Raw genomic sequence first — 12,883 nt, 5'->3', positions numbered from 1 at the left:
AATGCAATTCTTTACTAAACATAAACTGGAACCACCCACTAACGAAGGAGCAGATTCATCACAAAACAATACCTTGATCTCCCAACCCTCCAATCTAAAGATACTATGGTTGATTGTATCAAAAGCCATCAAGAAATTTAGCAAGACTAGGAGAGGTACATTTACCCCATCTATGATTCAGGATTTCCAGGAGAGTCACTAATGCTGTCCTCTCCCCTAAACCAAGTACAAACTGTCTGAAAAGATTTAAGGTTCACAGTGTGTGAAATTGATCCACCATTTGAAAAAACTTTTCCCAAAGGAAGGTTGAAGATAGATCTGCCCCAGGGTGGTTCTTCAGAAGGCATTACTCTAGTTTCCTCCTGTGTTTCCAGCAGCTTTTCCTCCTGCAATGTCATTTTCCCAGATTTGAGTGGTCACTACCATCCGTTTTCTCTACAAGCTAAAAGGATAGGGATCCAGCCAAGTAAAAGACAACTTAGACTACACTCTGTATTTTTTTTCCAGAAATCACAGACCTGAAGAAGTCCTAGATAACACTGTAAGACAATGCCTCAGTCACCATGAAAGATTCTGTCCATTACATATGTATTTATATGGCTTCAATTGGCATGCACATATGCTTTCAGCTAACTTATTAGTCTGCTCTAGCTGTTGGTGACCATTGTGCATCGGAGTAAATTAAAAATGTAAGCCCTTTTAAGAAATAACACAAAACCATGGTTGAACTGATTTCTTGTCATAGTGGCCTGGTTCTCTTAAATATACTAAAAAAATCACTCATATTTTGTAAACCGTAATTACTATGTTCACACATAGCACCTCAGCGACTAAACAAGAATTAATGTAATGTCCAGCCTCTGCGACTTTCATAGAGAAATAAAGCTTTCACTTTGGGTCTTCCTAGTTCTGAATCAGCATTTCACGGTCTAGTAAAACTAGCGTATTGAATAGGAACCACAGCCCTCTTCCTTGACTAAGCTGATAAGGAAAACTGTAAATCAGGGGTCTTCAAACTTGGTCCTTTTATGACTTGTGGACTTCAACTCCCAGAATTCCTCAGCCAGCTTCGCTGGCTGAGGAATTCTGGGAGTTGAAGTCCACAAGTCATAAAAGGGCCAAGTTTGAAGACCCCTGCTGTAAATGGTAGCTCCTAAAGGACGGACGCTGGCCAAGGCAGGTTAAGCCGTCTCTTGATAACACGCAACTTTTATGAAGAAGCTGGTTCCAAGCAATGCGGAGAGACAATTCTGAATAATAATCACCAAGACCGTAATTCTGAACCCAAGTTCACCGAGTAGAAAATAACAAGCAAAGGCTCTCCGAAAACGAAGATAAAATTCAGAGCAGCGCCATTCATTCCAGCACTTCGTTTTTTTGAACGCCTTCGACTTAGCCTACTACCCTGGCGACAGCCTGAGCTTGCCGCACATGCGCATACTTAACTCGTGGGGGGGGAGGGAGGGAGGGAGGTCACAGAGGTAGGCGTCTAATCGGTTCTCTTCCGGGCACTTTCCTGCGTGAGAGTCACGTGACGTCTTCCCTTTCCGGCCTCGCTTGCTGTCTGACTGGGCGCTCCTTAGGGCTCGTTGCCGCGTGAGGAGAAGCCGTCGCCATCATGCCGGTCTACTTCCAGCGGCCCGAGAACGCCCTGAAGCGGGCGAATGGTGAGTGCGAACCTCTGAGGGTCGCTCAGATTAAAGCAGAGGCCGCCTCCGTTTCTTTTTCGTCTTCGCATCGCCTCCGGCTGGGCTTAATGACGGGGATTGAGGCCTAAACTGCCACCAGACCCATAGCCACTCCCCCGCTTCCTTGCTTGGGGAGCGCGAACTGCCAGCCGTCAGTAGGAGCGGAAGAGGCCATTTATCCCAAGAGCCATTTTAACATAAATTAGGTCTTTTTGTTCTTCTGGCGTCGTGCCACTTGCCCTTTTGGCCAAAATTTGGGTTGGGAGTGTGGCCACGAGGACAGAGAACATTTTTCTTCTTCAACATGAAGTGGCAATAAAAGCAAGCGTGAACTACGGCTGTCTCTGATGAGAGCCGCGTTGTGCTGGTCACACTTTTACTCAGATCGATTTATTTTTTCTTCGTTCGTTATGGACTGCAAATTTCAACGGATGGCCTATTAAAATGTGCTTTTCCCCCCTGAATATATTCACAACTCACGTTTCTGGTAGCTCTTAAAACTTATTCCGGTTTTCTAGAATCCGATTCATAATTAGAAAACATATTGAACACATTTTTTTTTCAGATTTAGTCTTTGCCTGGTTAAGGGTAAAAAGTTATAAACACAGAAGGCGCAAATTTTCTTGTCTTTTTTTCCCTTCTCTCTCATATTTCAAGTCCAAAAAGTAATAACTGCTTAATATAATATGGACTTTAAAAAGAACACTTCTGGTTAGAGGTGCTATAAAGAACTGCTGACACATTGAGACTTAAGAACAATTTTTGATTTACAGTAGAAAAGCCGGTAGGGCGACCGCCTGGAAATCTCTGACAATTATTCAGTGTATTCATGTTTATTTATTTTATCTATTGCACTATTGCAAAATGTTTATATATTTGTCATTAAAATGGAATTCATGTCCATCATATTTTCCCAGCACTCTTCTGATCTTTTGCGTGTCAACCTGGACATTCTAGTAAAACAACATATGGTGTTAACATATAGGGTTATAAACACTCCTTTTAATGTATATTTTTAATTGGGATATAAGCACTTTTACAAATTAAAGAACTGCTTGTAAAAATATGAAATAAGTATCCATTATAATTTGATGGAAGTATAGTCATTTGCCAAAATCTATTGTACGTCTGTTACAAACCAAAATTCAGTTAGATTTTGAATTTCATTTGCAAGAATTACTCAGTCCTTTTACCTACATTTTTCATTTTATGCATTTGTAAAAGATGCATATGTTGCAGTTTAGTATTAAAAAGTTCTTGACTTCCATATTTCCTGTTTATCTTCAACACAACATACCACTCGATGTGAAATATGTTGATGACAAGCCATAGTTGAAAAATGGTGAATAAGATTTTACACATACATAAATACATTCAGTGTAGTAAGTATGGATAAATTTTGGCCTTTGCATCTAAATTAAGGGCAGCTTATTTTTATTTTTATCCTGCCATTTTTATAAATAACTCAAGGCAGCAAATAAATCTAATTCTCTTTCTTATATTCCTCACAACAACAACCCTGTGAAGTGAGTTGGACTGGCCAAAAATCATATGGAAACTAGAACAACAATAAGTTGTTTGCCAAATATTTAATTTAATAGGCTGGCATTATTTGTGTACAACTGTTGAGATGTAAGAATGTATAGGCTTGGAAAAATTGAACTATATGTTGTTTGTTTCTATCAATATATTAATGGTATAACAGCATATAAACAGTCTTAACAAAATGTAAATTACACTATTTGACACAAGGGACTTATAGAATAATATTTGTTTAAATATCACTTTATAAAAATGGCCTAAAGAATTCAGTGTGCCTTATTCATGAGGAAATTCACCCTGTTTAATACAATTTAATTGTTGTACAAGTGCAAAAGGATAAACCAGTTCTACAGTTCTTGATTCCTTTCACATTGTTCTTACTGAACATAACACCGCAACTTTACACAGGTTATATATACATTCAGTACTAAAGGGTGAAGCCTGATTAATACAACATTCTAAATTATAATAATTTGTCGTAAAAACGGAGAGAGTTTGGATTGGGCATTGTGAATTATCTGTATCCAGCCATTCTGTTTGTAAGCCATATTTAATATTTAGTATGCTGTGGAATTTACCAAATTTACTGTGGTCTGATAAAAATATGGTTTAGTAGACATGATTTAGCATGCTATGAAAATTTCAAAAAGTCAGACTGATGAATTGCAAATAATAAAATCTTACAAATATGAAGAAGGGTAACACAATCTTTGTATTTAACTAATGTAATTAGACAGCACTGGAATTCTAAAGACTAGGAAAAATACCTGGACATTAAGTTTAACTATAACAGTAGTCTATATGGCCTATACATAATTTTTATTTTTTGAGGATTATTTTATAGGATTGTTCCATTATTCCTGTTAAGTTAAATTTTATGGAACACAAAAGAAAAACTGTGCCTGTGTATATATCTAAGCTAGTTTCTCCAAATTAGTACACTGTGTGTATTGGATTGTAGGTCCCATTAACTTTAGCCAACATGGCAAACATGTTTGAATGGAGCCGAATTGGAAATTATTTTTAGATATCAATCAATTTCTGATGCAACACCTAAAATACTAATTGAAAATTCTGAATGTAACAAATCAAGATACTAGGTATTCTGCTTAAGGAAAATACAAATTCATAGCAAATTTTGCTTTCCTGTTTTTCGTGCTATGTATGCAAACAAGAAAACATGTTTGCCTATACTTACTGCTACTTATCCAATCTATAAAAAAAGCCAGTGAGGTAACTTTTAATTTTAGTCTTCAATTCTTATATGAAATAAAATAACAATTTTAGTGAATTTTCTTCAGCCATAGAAGCCCATAAAAATAAGATATCATTTTATCTATAAAACAGTATGCCAGTATACCAATAATAACAGCAGCAAAGTATATATATCTTTGTTTTCTAATTTATAAGCACAGTGCCAGCAACAGTTAATTTTAAATTCAAAAATGCAAAGCTGATTTTTTTCTTGTTTTGAATTAACAAAATACAAAAAAACAAAGAGTACCCAAAATTATAAAAGGGGATGAACGTGCAAGACATATATGAAGAATAACGTAGAGCAGATAGACAAGTTCTGTGGCATCACACACTGGACAATTTTTGGGCTCATTTCCTCATGCCTGCCAACTCTTCCATTTGGTCAGGAAAAAAGGAAGTACTATAATATGATGCCTCCACCCCCAAACCTCACAGAGCATACCAGAAGGATATAATGGTCTATTGGGGTATTTAAACATAATTGCTTTCATGATCCTTCCTCCCACTTGTAAATTTTGTGGATGACCCAAGAGAGCTTTTATTTTTATGGGTTATTTTTATCAGTATTCTCCATATTAAAAATTAAAATTGATGCATTCATAGAATATTTATTGAATTATGGAAAACAATATTAAGCCAATTAGATAATATCAAAATATTTTTCATGAAAAAAATCCTATATTTTTATTAAAAATTAAGAATAACATTGTTTTAATTTTTAAAAAATATATCTTTAATATCTGGTAAATAATTTTATTTTGTAGACTATTGTGAGAGTATTGGAGGCCTGAGACCTCTAATAAGAACTACATAGGTAGATTTCCCCTCGTTTCAATCCCCAAAAGTAATCATCCAGAATGATTAGAAGGTGGATTATTGTGTGACAAAAATGAAAGGAAATAAGGAGTAACACTCAGCAACATATTCTTTTATTTCTTCCTCAAATTATATAAATGGATTTTTAAAATGAAAAAACAAGGTCTGTTTAAAACTAATCATAATGGAAATGAAAATTCAGGTATCATTGTATTGGGTCCAGTATGGCAGAGATTCACCTTGCATGCATTCAGATTCCATGTTTCAAAATAGGACCTGCACTAAAGATTAATGTAATCAAAGCATTCTCAGAATCAGTTTCTTGAAATCTTTTTGAAACTTGGAATTTGTAGTTAAATCTCCAATCTGTTTATCCAGTCGTGAACATTATTTCACCTGTTGACCTTCAGATATCTATCAATAGTGTGGAGCTTCTAAATCTTTCTAAAAATGTTGGAATAATGTTTATCTTGAATTTTAAAATGGTTTATCTTTCCTTCCTTCCTTCCTTCCAAATTTAAATTATATACAATTAATTAACAATATTTAACACAATAAAGCAATATGTAAACTTAAAAAATAATAGAAATCAGAGGTAAAGAAAAAAGGAAAAAATCTCAAAGAAAGAGAAAAAAAGGAAAATATATTTTACATATATTATCTTAAGTAACTAGCATAATTATATAATTATACTGGTTACTTAACAACTGATCCTTATTTTTTACAAGCAGCCTGGTGCTGGGCTTAATTTAATCATATATACTAGTTCAATATAGCTTATTTTTAAAAAAATACACAATCTTCAGTGGAATTGAGCATTAACCATTGTTTATTTTTCTAGAATTTCTTGAGGTTGGGAAGAAACAGCCTGCTCTTGATGTTCTGTATGATGTTATGAAAAGTAAAAAACACCGAACATGGCAAAAGATCCACGAACCAATTATGCTAAAATATTTAGAGTTGTGTGTGGACCTCCGGAAGAGCCACCTGGCAAAGGAAGGATTATATCAGTACAAGAATATATGCCAGCAGGTAGGAACTTTTAAAGTTTAATCATACCAATAATTGGAAATTAAATATCAGCATTTTAATAACAAATGCATGTAGAGAATCTGAAATATACTTTTCTTGGTAAGCTATTATATGATAACAGTTATTTGAAGAATAACTTGTCAGGACTCATCTAGGTAGATATGCTTCATATTATAATTGGTTTTTGTTATTAGTAGGTTTCTTTGGAACCTGAATTATGGAGCAAGGCTTTCACTGTCTTATTTATTACTATATGAAGTTAATATATTTTATTCAAATTTGAATTTTCTATATAGATTTTGTCCCTGATTAAGAAAAGCTCCTTTAGCTCTTCTGATTTTGATACAGGTGAATATTAAGTCCTTGGAGGATGTAGTACGAGCTTATTTAAAACTAGCAGAAGAAAAAACTGAAGCTGCTAAAGAAGAATCTCAACAGATGGTCCTAGATATAGAAGATCTTGATAATATTCAGACTCCAGAAAGGTAAAAGTGATGCTCACCTTTGATTATATTAATTTGGTTCATGTTAAATGTATTTGTTTTTAAATGATACTGCTTATTTGTGATCTGATTCCCCTCACATGAAAGCCTTTACCAAGCTGAATCTTTTCTGGATTAGTCTGTGTGTCAGATTTTATTTTAGCATTTTAGTTTTGAGTCATGACAATTTTACATCTGTCCTCCCCAGAATTTGCATTATAAGTCCTTCATAGATACATTTAACGGCACTGTAATGTTTCTTGGTTATCACTTGATCTGTTGTAACAAGCAAGAATAATGTGATAAAATATTATACAATTATTTAATATAAAATACTCTTTGTTTCTTAGTGTTCTCTTAAGTGCTGTAAGTGGGGAAGATACCCAAGATCGTACTGATCGGTTACTTTTGACTCCATGGGTTAAGTTTCTGTGGGAATCATACAGGCAGTGTTTGGATCTTCTCAGAAACAATTCCAGAGTAGAGAGACTCTATCATGATATTGCCCAACAAGGTAACATTTAAACATTACAGTATCTCTATGTAATATATATGTGATTGTTATTCAACTTCTGATAGAATGACTTGTTTAAAACAACAAATTATAATCTTATCCTGATAAATATTTTAATAATTCAAGAAAAATCTAGCTTTTCATTAATAATAATAATAACAATAATTTTATTTATATACCGCCCTTCTCCCGAAGGACTCAGGGCGGTGAGAATATGTGGAACAAATAACTCTCTCCAGGTGATTGATGTCAGTAATATTTTTAGCATGTTCATAAGTGCTAAAATATAAATTTGAAATAATTTAATCTTGCAGCTTTCAAGTTCTGTTTGCAATATACTCGTAAGGCTGAATTTCGTAAACTCTGTGACAATTTAAGAATGCATTTGGGTCAAATTCAGCGTCATCACAATCAAAGTACAGCAATCAACCTCAATAATCCAGAAAGTCAGTCAATGCATTTGGAAACTAGGCTTGTACAATTGGACAGTGCTATCAGCATGGAGTTGTGGCAGGTACATACATAATACAATATCTAAGCATTGTAATATTCCTTCATTTTCTGTCTTCATTTAACTTTAAATTCCCTTTTATGCATTGAGACATTTTAGTCAGCCATTGAAATTGCTTTACAATCCATTCCTGTTCTACTTAATGATTAGGATTGATCTGAGACAAATTCAGGTGCCAGACTAAGATATATATCTAGATTCAGCATGTGTACCTTCTCTCAAAAGTAGATCCTATAAATGAAGCAGAGCCATTTTCAATACAAGGGTTGTTTAAATTGCCCAGAATGTAAATCAAGAAGACATGGCTTTCTAAGGCAAAGGAAAAAAGCTGTGAAAAGAACGAGAGGAGAAAAGGTGATGGAGACAAATTTCAGAGAAGGAGGAAGGGGAAGGAGGACTCGGAAGATGACTGGGGAAGAGATCACAGTGATGGAAACTAAAATACAAAGAAAGCAGTAGGCAGGCTCCCAAGTTATTGAAGCAGAATCATTGTAGAAGTTAGGAGCTTCTCAGAAAAGGTCAACGTAGAGACAGAGTAACTTCTGTAAGGGGAAAAAAGTACCCTAGACAATGGGCAGGAGAAGATTGTTGCAAATTATCCGGAGGGTTGAGAGCCAGAGATTAGAAGCATTAGGATTTTTAAGACCAGTTCTTATCCTCTCAAAACCAAAGAGCATTTGATGCCTTGGGACATAGCTTCCATCCTACTTAGCTTACACTTACAGCCCCCTCTAAAAAAGTTAAAACATTCCCAATTCTGTTTTAGTGCTCCAACCATCTTCCTTCTAGGACTTCTGCCTCATAGCCCGGAGATATTCTGAACTCTAATTCTTTTTTATTTGTATCCCACCTTTATTATTTTTACAAATAACTCAAGGTGGCAAACATCCAACACATCTTCCTCCCCCTATTTTTCACAAAACAACAACCCTGTGAGGTGAATTGTGCTGAGAAAGAGTGATTGGCCCAAGATCAGCCCACTGGCTTTCGTGGCTGAGGCAGGGCTAGAACTCACGGTCTCCCTGTTTTCAGTCTGACACCTGAACCACTAGACCCAAAGTGGCTCTATTCAGTTGAGTATTGTGAGAGTGTATAATATATTTCCCAATTTGAGGTTGGGGGTTCTTTCCTAACCAATAATGAATGAAATTTGTTTTGGCTTTATCAATGGATAAGACAATGATAGGGGATGAATTAATTCCATAGGTGCAAATCAGATTTGATAAAACAATACTAAAAGTAAATGGATGTACAATATATTTGTAATGGAGGTTTTCCAAATATGCTTAGATCCTAGTAGTAACAATAAACACATGTATGTTACATAGGTCTACTAGATTTCAGTGTGATATTCCTTAAATTTTTCCCTTGTGGTAAGTTAACATATAGTTGTTTGGTTTTTTTAGGAAGCTTTTAAAGCTGTGGAAGATATACATGGGCTATTTTCCTTATCCAAAAAGCCACCAAAGCCCCAGCTGATGGCAAATTATTACCACAAAGTTTCTACTGTATTTTGGAAATCAGGAAATGCACTCTTTCATGCATCTACTCTTCATCGTCTTTATCATCTTTCAAGAGAAATGCGAAAAAATCTCACGCAAGAGGAGATGCAGAGGTGGGAAAAATCCATGGCTTGGAGCAATTTTGTTTTTGGAATCACTAATAGCAGTTTTGAACTTCCATTTAGCTATATTCAATATTATTTTAGTGGACTTTATAAAACAACAGTGGAATTTTTCCTGCTCTGTTCCTTGCGTATAGCTAAAGTTTCTCAGGAAGGTCCAAAAGATAAAAGGGAGTATGGCTGGAGGAGAAAAATAAATAGATTATGCTGATACATGCATGCTATTGGCATAATGAGTGCATTGTTTTAGCTAAAGAAATATAGAGGTAGGAGAGTGGAAGGTGCTTTTTTAACTGTTTAAATGTAAACAGTAGGGATCCTATTCCAAATCATATTTCTCTTGTTTGTAGGATGTCAACAAGAGTACTTTTGGCTACTCTGTCAATTCCAATAACTCCTGAACGAACTGACATTGCTCGGCTTTTGGACATGGATGGCATAATTGTTGAAAAGCAACGCCGATTGGCAACATTGTTAGGACTTCAGGCTCCACCTACTCGGATTTCTCTTATTAATGATATGGTAAATACTTTCCATAAACATGTTTCTGTTGCTAGTTTATGTTATGCAGACTTCATTTGCATCAAGTGACATTTTAGCCCTTCCAGCATATAGAGATGTTACTTGTAAATTAGAATATGCTTAATATAGATACCAGTGTGTTATAATCTTTAAGTATTAAAATGTGCTTGCATGTGTATGAAACCCCATCTGAGAAAAGTTATTAGTGTTAACAATTGTTTTTATTTCATGTTTCATAGGTGAGATTTAATGTAGTTCAGTATGTTGTCCCAGAGGTAAAAGAGCTTTATAACTGGCTTGAGGTAGATTTTCATCCACTGAAGTTATGTGGCCGTGTATGCAAGGTAAGATTTTGAGACAGATACCAGTACAAATGATAGTTTATAGTAAATGAGCTTTTGATTAAGTTGAACTGTGAAAAGATATGTTATATCTTGATTATTTTGTGAAAAAAAATTCTTACTGTTTTACTTACATAGCTTCCCATCTCACAACAGTGAATCTGGGCTAAGTCCCATATTAATCCCATATATTTATATTGCTTTATAGGAGATTTTCTTTTAAAAAGTCTGTAAATGAAACAGTCTTTATTGTTGCCAATTCTTCAATAAGTTTTCTTTCTAATAAACTATTTTTTAAATTATACATAGTATTCAATGAAATGTTAAATGATTTTGTATTTACCCAGTTGGTACAGAATCAAACAGCAAATTTTAATTCTTCACCGTATTGATAAATAATGTTGTAGGAAAAACTATTGCAGGATTTTATGTTTCAATACTATTCATGGAAATAGCAGTTATCTTTTGTTCAGCAGTAATTTCTGACATCTAGAATTCCTTCACAATTACAAAATATAGCATATTTCTGTTTTTTTAACATTTATTAAATAATAGATGATGGTTAATTAGCATATCATATATTGTCATTAGGGACGCGGTGGCTCAGTGGGTTAGGACGCTGAGCTCTCCGATCAGATGGTCGGCAGTTTGGCAGGTCGAATCCTGAGTGCCGCGTAACAGAGTGAGCGCCTGTTACTCGTCCCAGCTTCTGCCAACCTAGCAGTTCGAAAGCACGTAAAAATGCAAGTAGAAAAATAGGGACCACTACGGTGGGAAGGTAACAGCGTTCCATGCGCCTTTGGCGTCTAGTCATGCTGGCCACATGACCATGGAGACGTCCTCAGACAAGTGCTGGCTCTTCGGCTTTGAAACGGAGATGAGCACCAGGGCCTAGAGTTGGAAATGACTAGCACGCATGTGCGGGGGAACCTTTACCTTTACCTTATATTGTCATTGCCAATAATAGTTAAACATTTTAACTTGATAAATGCTTGTTGAAATAGTGAAATAATTATTAGCACTGAGCTAATTAATATTTGTGGCCTTAAGTGCTTCTTTTCCTAGAAAATGCTATGCATATTTTTCAGTGATTTTCATTTCTAGGCATGTTCCTATGTATTACTGAGAGAGCAGTTGTAGGGTATCAAGTGAGAAGAAGTGCATCATTCATATATGTATATTTTGCACTCTGTGTGTGTGCGAGAGAGAGACAGACAGACACAGAGAATGATACATGTATGAATGTGTTCTATACCAGCCTGCTACCAGCCCTGCAGATAAGGCAGGGACAACCCCTTTTACAAGAAGGCAAGAGGCTGGAACTAAGCCTGCCAAATTTATTAACATAAAAACATAAACAGAGCAAAGACAGCAAACACGAAGCATGAAACAGGAACTATTCAAACGGTTGCATTCAGCAAACCAGCCCTCCCACGCATTCCCCTTTTATACAGTTCAGGGCGTGGCTTCTCTCTGCCTCCTTCCGAGGTGTCCCATTGCCTTCCTCTGTTTACTCCTGATTGACTGCCTCCTGCGTCGGGCGTCCTTGAACAGGGCCAACTGTGGGTCATCTTCATCCACGCTGTCAGGCTCACACAGCTGGGTCTGCGTCGTGACCAGGTGGGAGGGGCCTGGCTGAGGGCTCTCATCAGCAACCCCCTCAGCAACCTCTCCAACACCCCCCTCCTCCTCCTCTGAGTTGTCCAACCCAAATGCCGAACCCACAGGCTGACCCTGAATCACAACAGAATGATACATTGATCAACATGTACAGATTTTTTACTTTCATTGTAATATGAGTGCATTATTGGAAAGAAATGGTTTGAGCAATCAAGTGAGAAAAACGTACTGTCTATATCAACCCTACTATCATTTACCGATGTACTGATTCTGTACAGGTTTTAAACTGGGTAAGAGATCAATCCGAGAAAGAGCCAGAATTGCAATTATATATTCCTCATCTGCAAAACAACACCATCCTTAGACTACTTCAGCAGGTATGGTTCTAAAACAATACTTTAAAATATTGTAATTTTTTCCACTATGCATCTTTAATATACCTGTATTACTAATATATCCATCTGAAAGCATTAAAGGTCTTTTGATTCTAAAGCACATATCATTGACCTGCTTCCTTTGCTCTGGTAAGCAGTGTTATTTCTGGTGTGCTAAAGGGAGATTGTGAAGGCTAATTAGCAGCTTTGCTTCATTTAGAATTGCTGCCAGTCTCCTTCATACATGGTTGCTGCTCAGAATAGTGAAGGGTATTTTTTTTAAATAAATGGTAATTGCTAATAGCAAGTACTATTTATATTTGAATAATTATTGTTCATGGATTACTGCCTTGTCGTGGCGAAGGGGCTTGCGTAATTCAATGAAGCTATGAGCTATGCCGTGCAGGGCCACCCAAGACGGAAAGGTCATAGCAGAGAGTTCTGACAAAACGTGATCCACTGGAGAAGGAAATGGCAAACCACTCCAGTATCTTTGCCATGAAAACCCTATGGACAGTACCAAAAGGCAAAACGATATGACGCTGGAAGATGAGCCCCTC

The 12,883-nt window shown here is 36.0% G+C and overlaps 1 protein-coding gene across 2 annotated transcripts in view; it reads left to right on the top strand.

Moving 5' to 3' along the window:
- The first annotated feature begins 1,552 nt into the window (after nucleotides 1-1,552).
- EIF3A (eukaryotic translation initiation factor 3 subunit A) overlaps nucleotides 1,553-12,883 on the top strand; it is a 36,150-nt gene continuing 24,819 nt past the window's right edge. For both annotated transcript variants that reach the window (XR_014026677.1, XM_081329548.1), the window contains exons 1-9: nucleotides 1,553-1,667; nucleotides 6,145-6,335; nucleotides 6,684-6,820; nucleotides 7,168-7,331; nucleotides 7,646-7,845; nucleotides 9,249-9,457; nucleotides 9,817-9,988; nucleotides 10,228-10,332; nucleotides 12,228-12,326. Coding sequence is in view for 1 of the 2 variants with exons in the window: in XM_081329548.1 (XP_081185674.1) it covers nucleotides 1,619-1,667; nucleotides 6,145-6,335; nucleotides 6,684-6,820; nucleotides 7,168-7,331; nucleotides 7,646-7,845; nucleotides 9,249-9,457; nucleotides 9,817-9,988; nucleotides 10,228-10,332; nucleotides 12,228-12,326 (1,326 nt within the window). In the remaining variant the exon portion in view is untranslated. The remainder of the gene's footprint in view (nucleotides 1,668-6,144; nucleotides 6,336-6,683; nucleotides 6,821-7,167; nucleotides 7,332-7,645; nucleotides 7,846-9,248; nucleotides 9,458-9,816; nucleotides 9,989-10,227; nucleotides 10,333-12,227; nucleotides 12,327-12,883) is intronic.

The sequence above is a fragment of the Vipera berus genome (genome assembly GCF_964194415.1).
Source record: "Vipera berus genome assembly, chromosome: 5".
NCBI lineage: Eukaryota > Metazoa > Chordata > Lepidosauria > Squamata > Viperidae > Vipera > Vipera berus.
The sequence above is the reverse complement of the archived record's forward strand: the minus strand, read 5'-3'. Positions and strand labels throughout refer to the sequence as shown.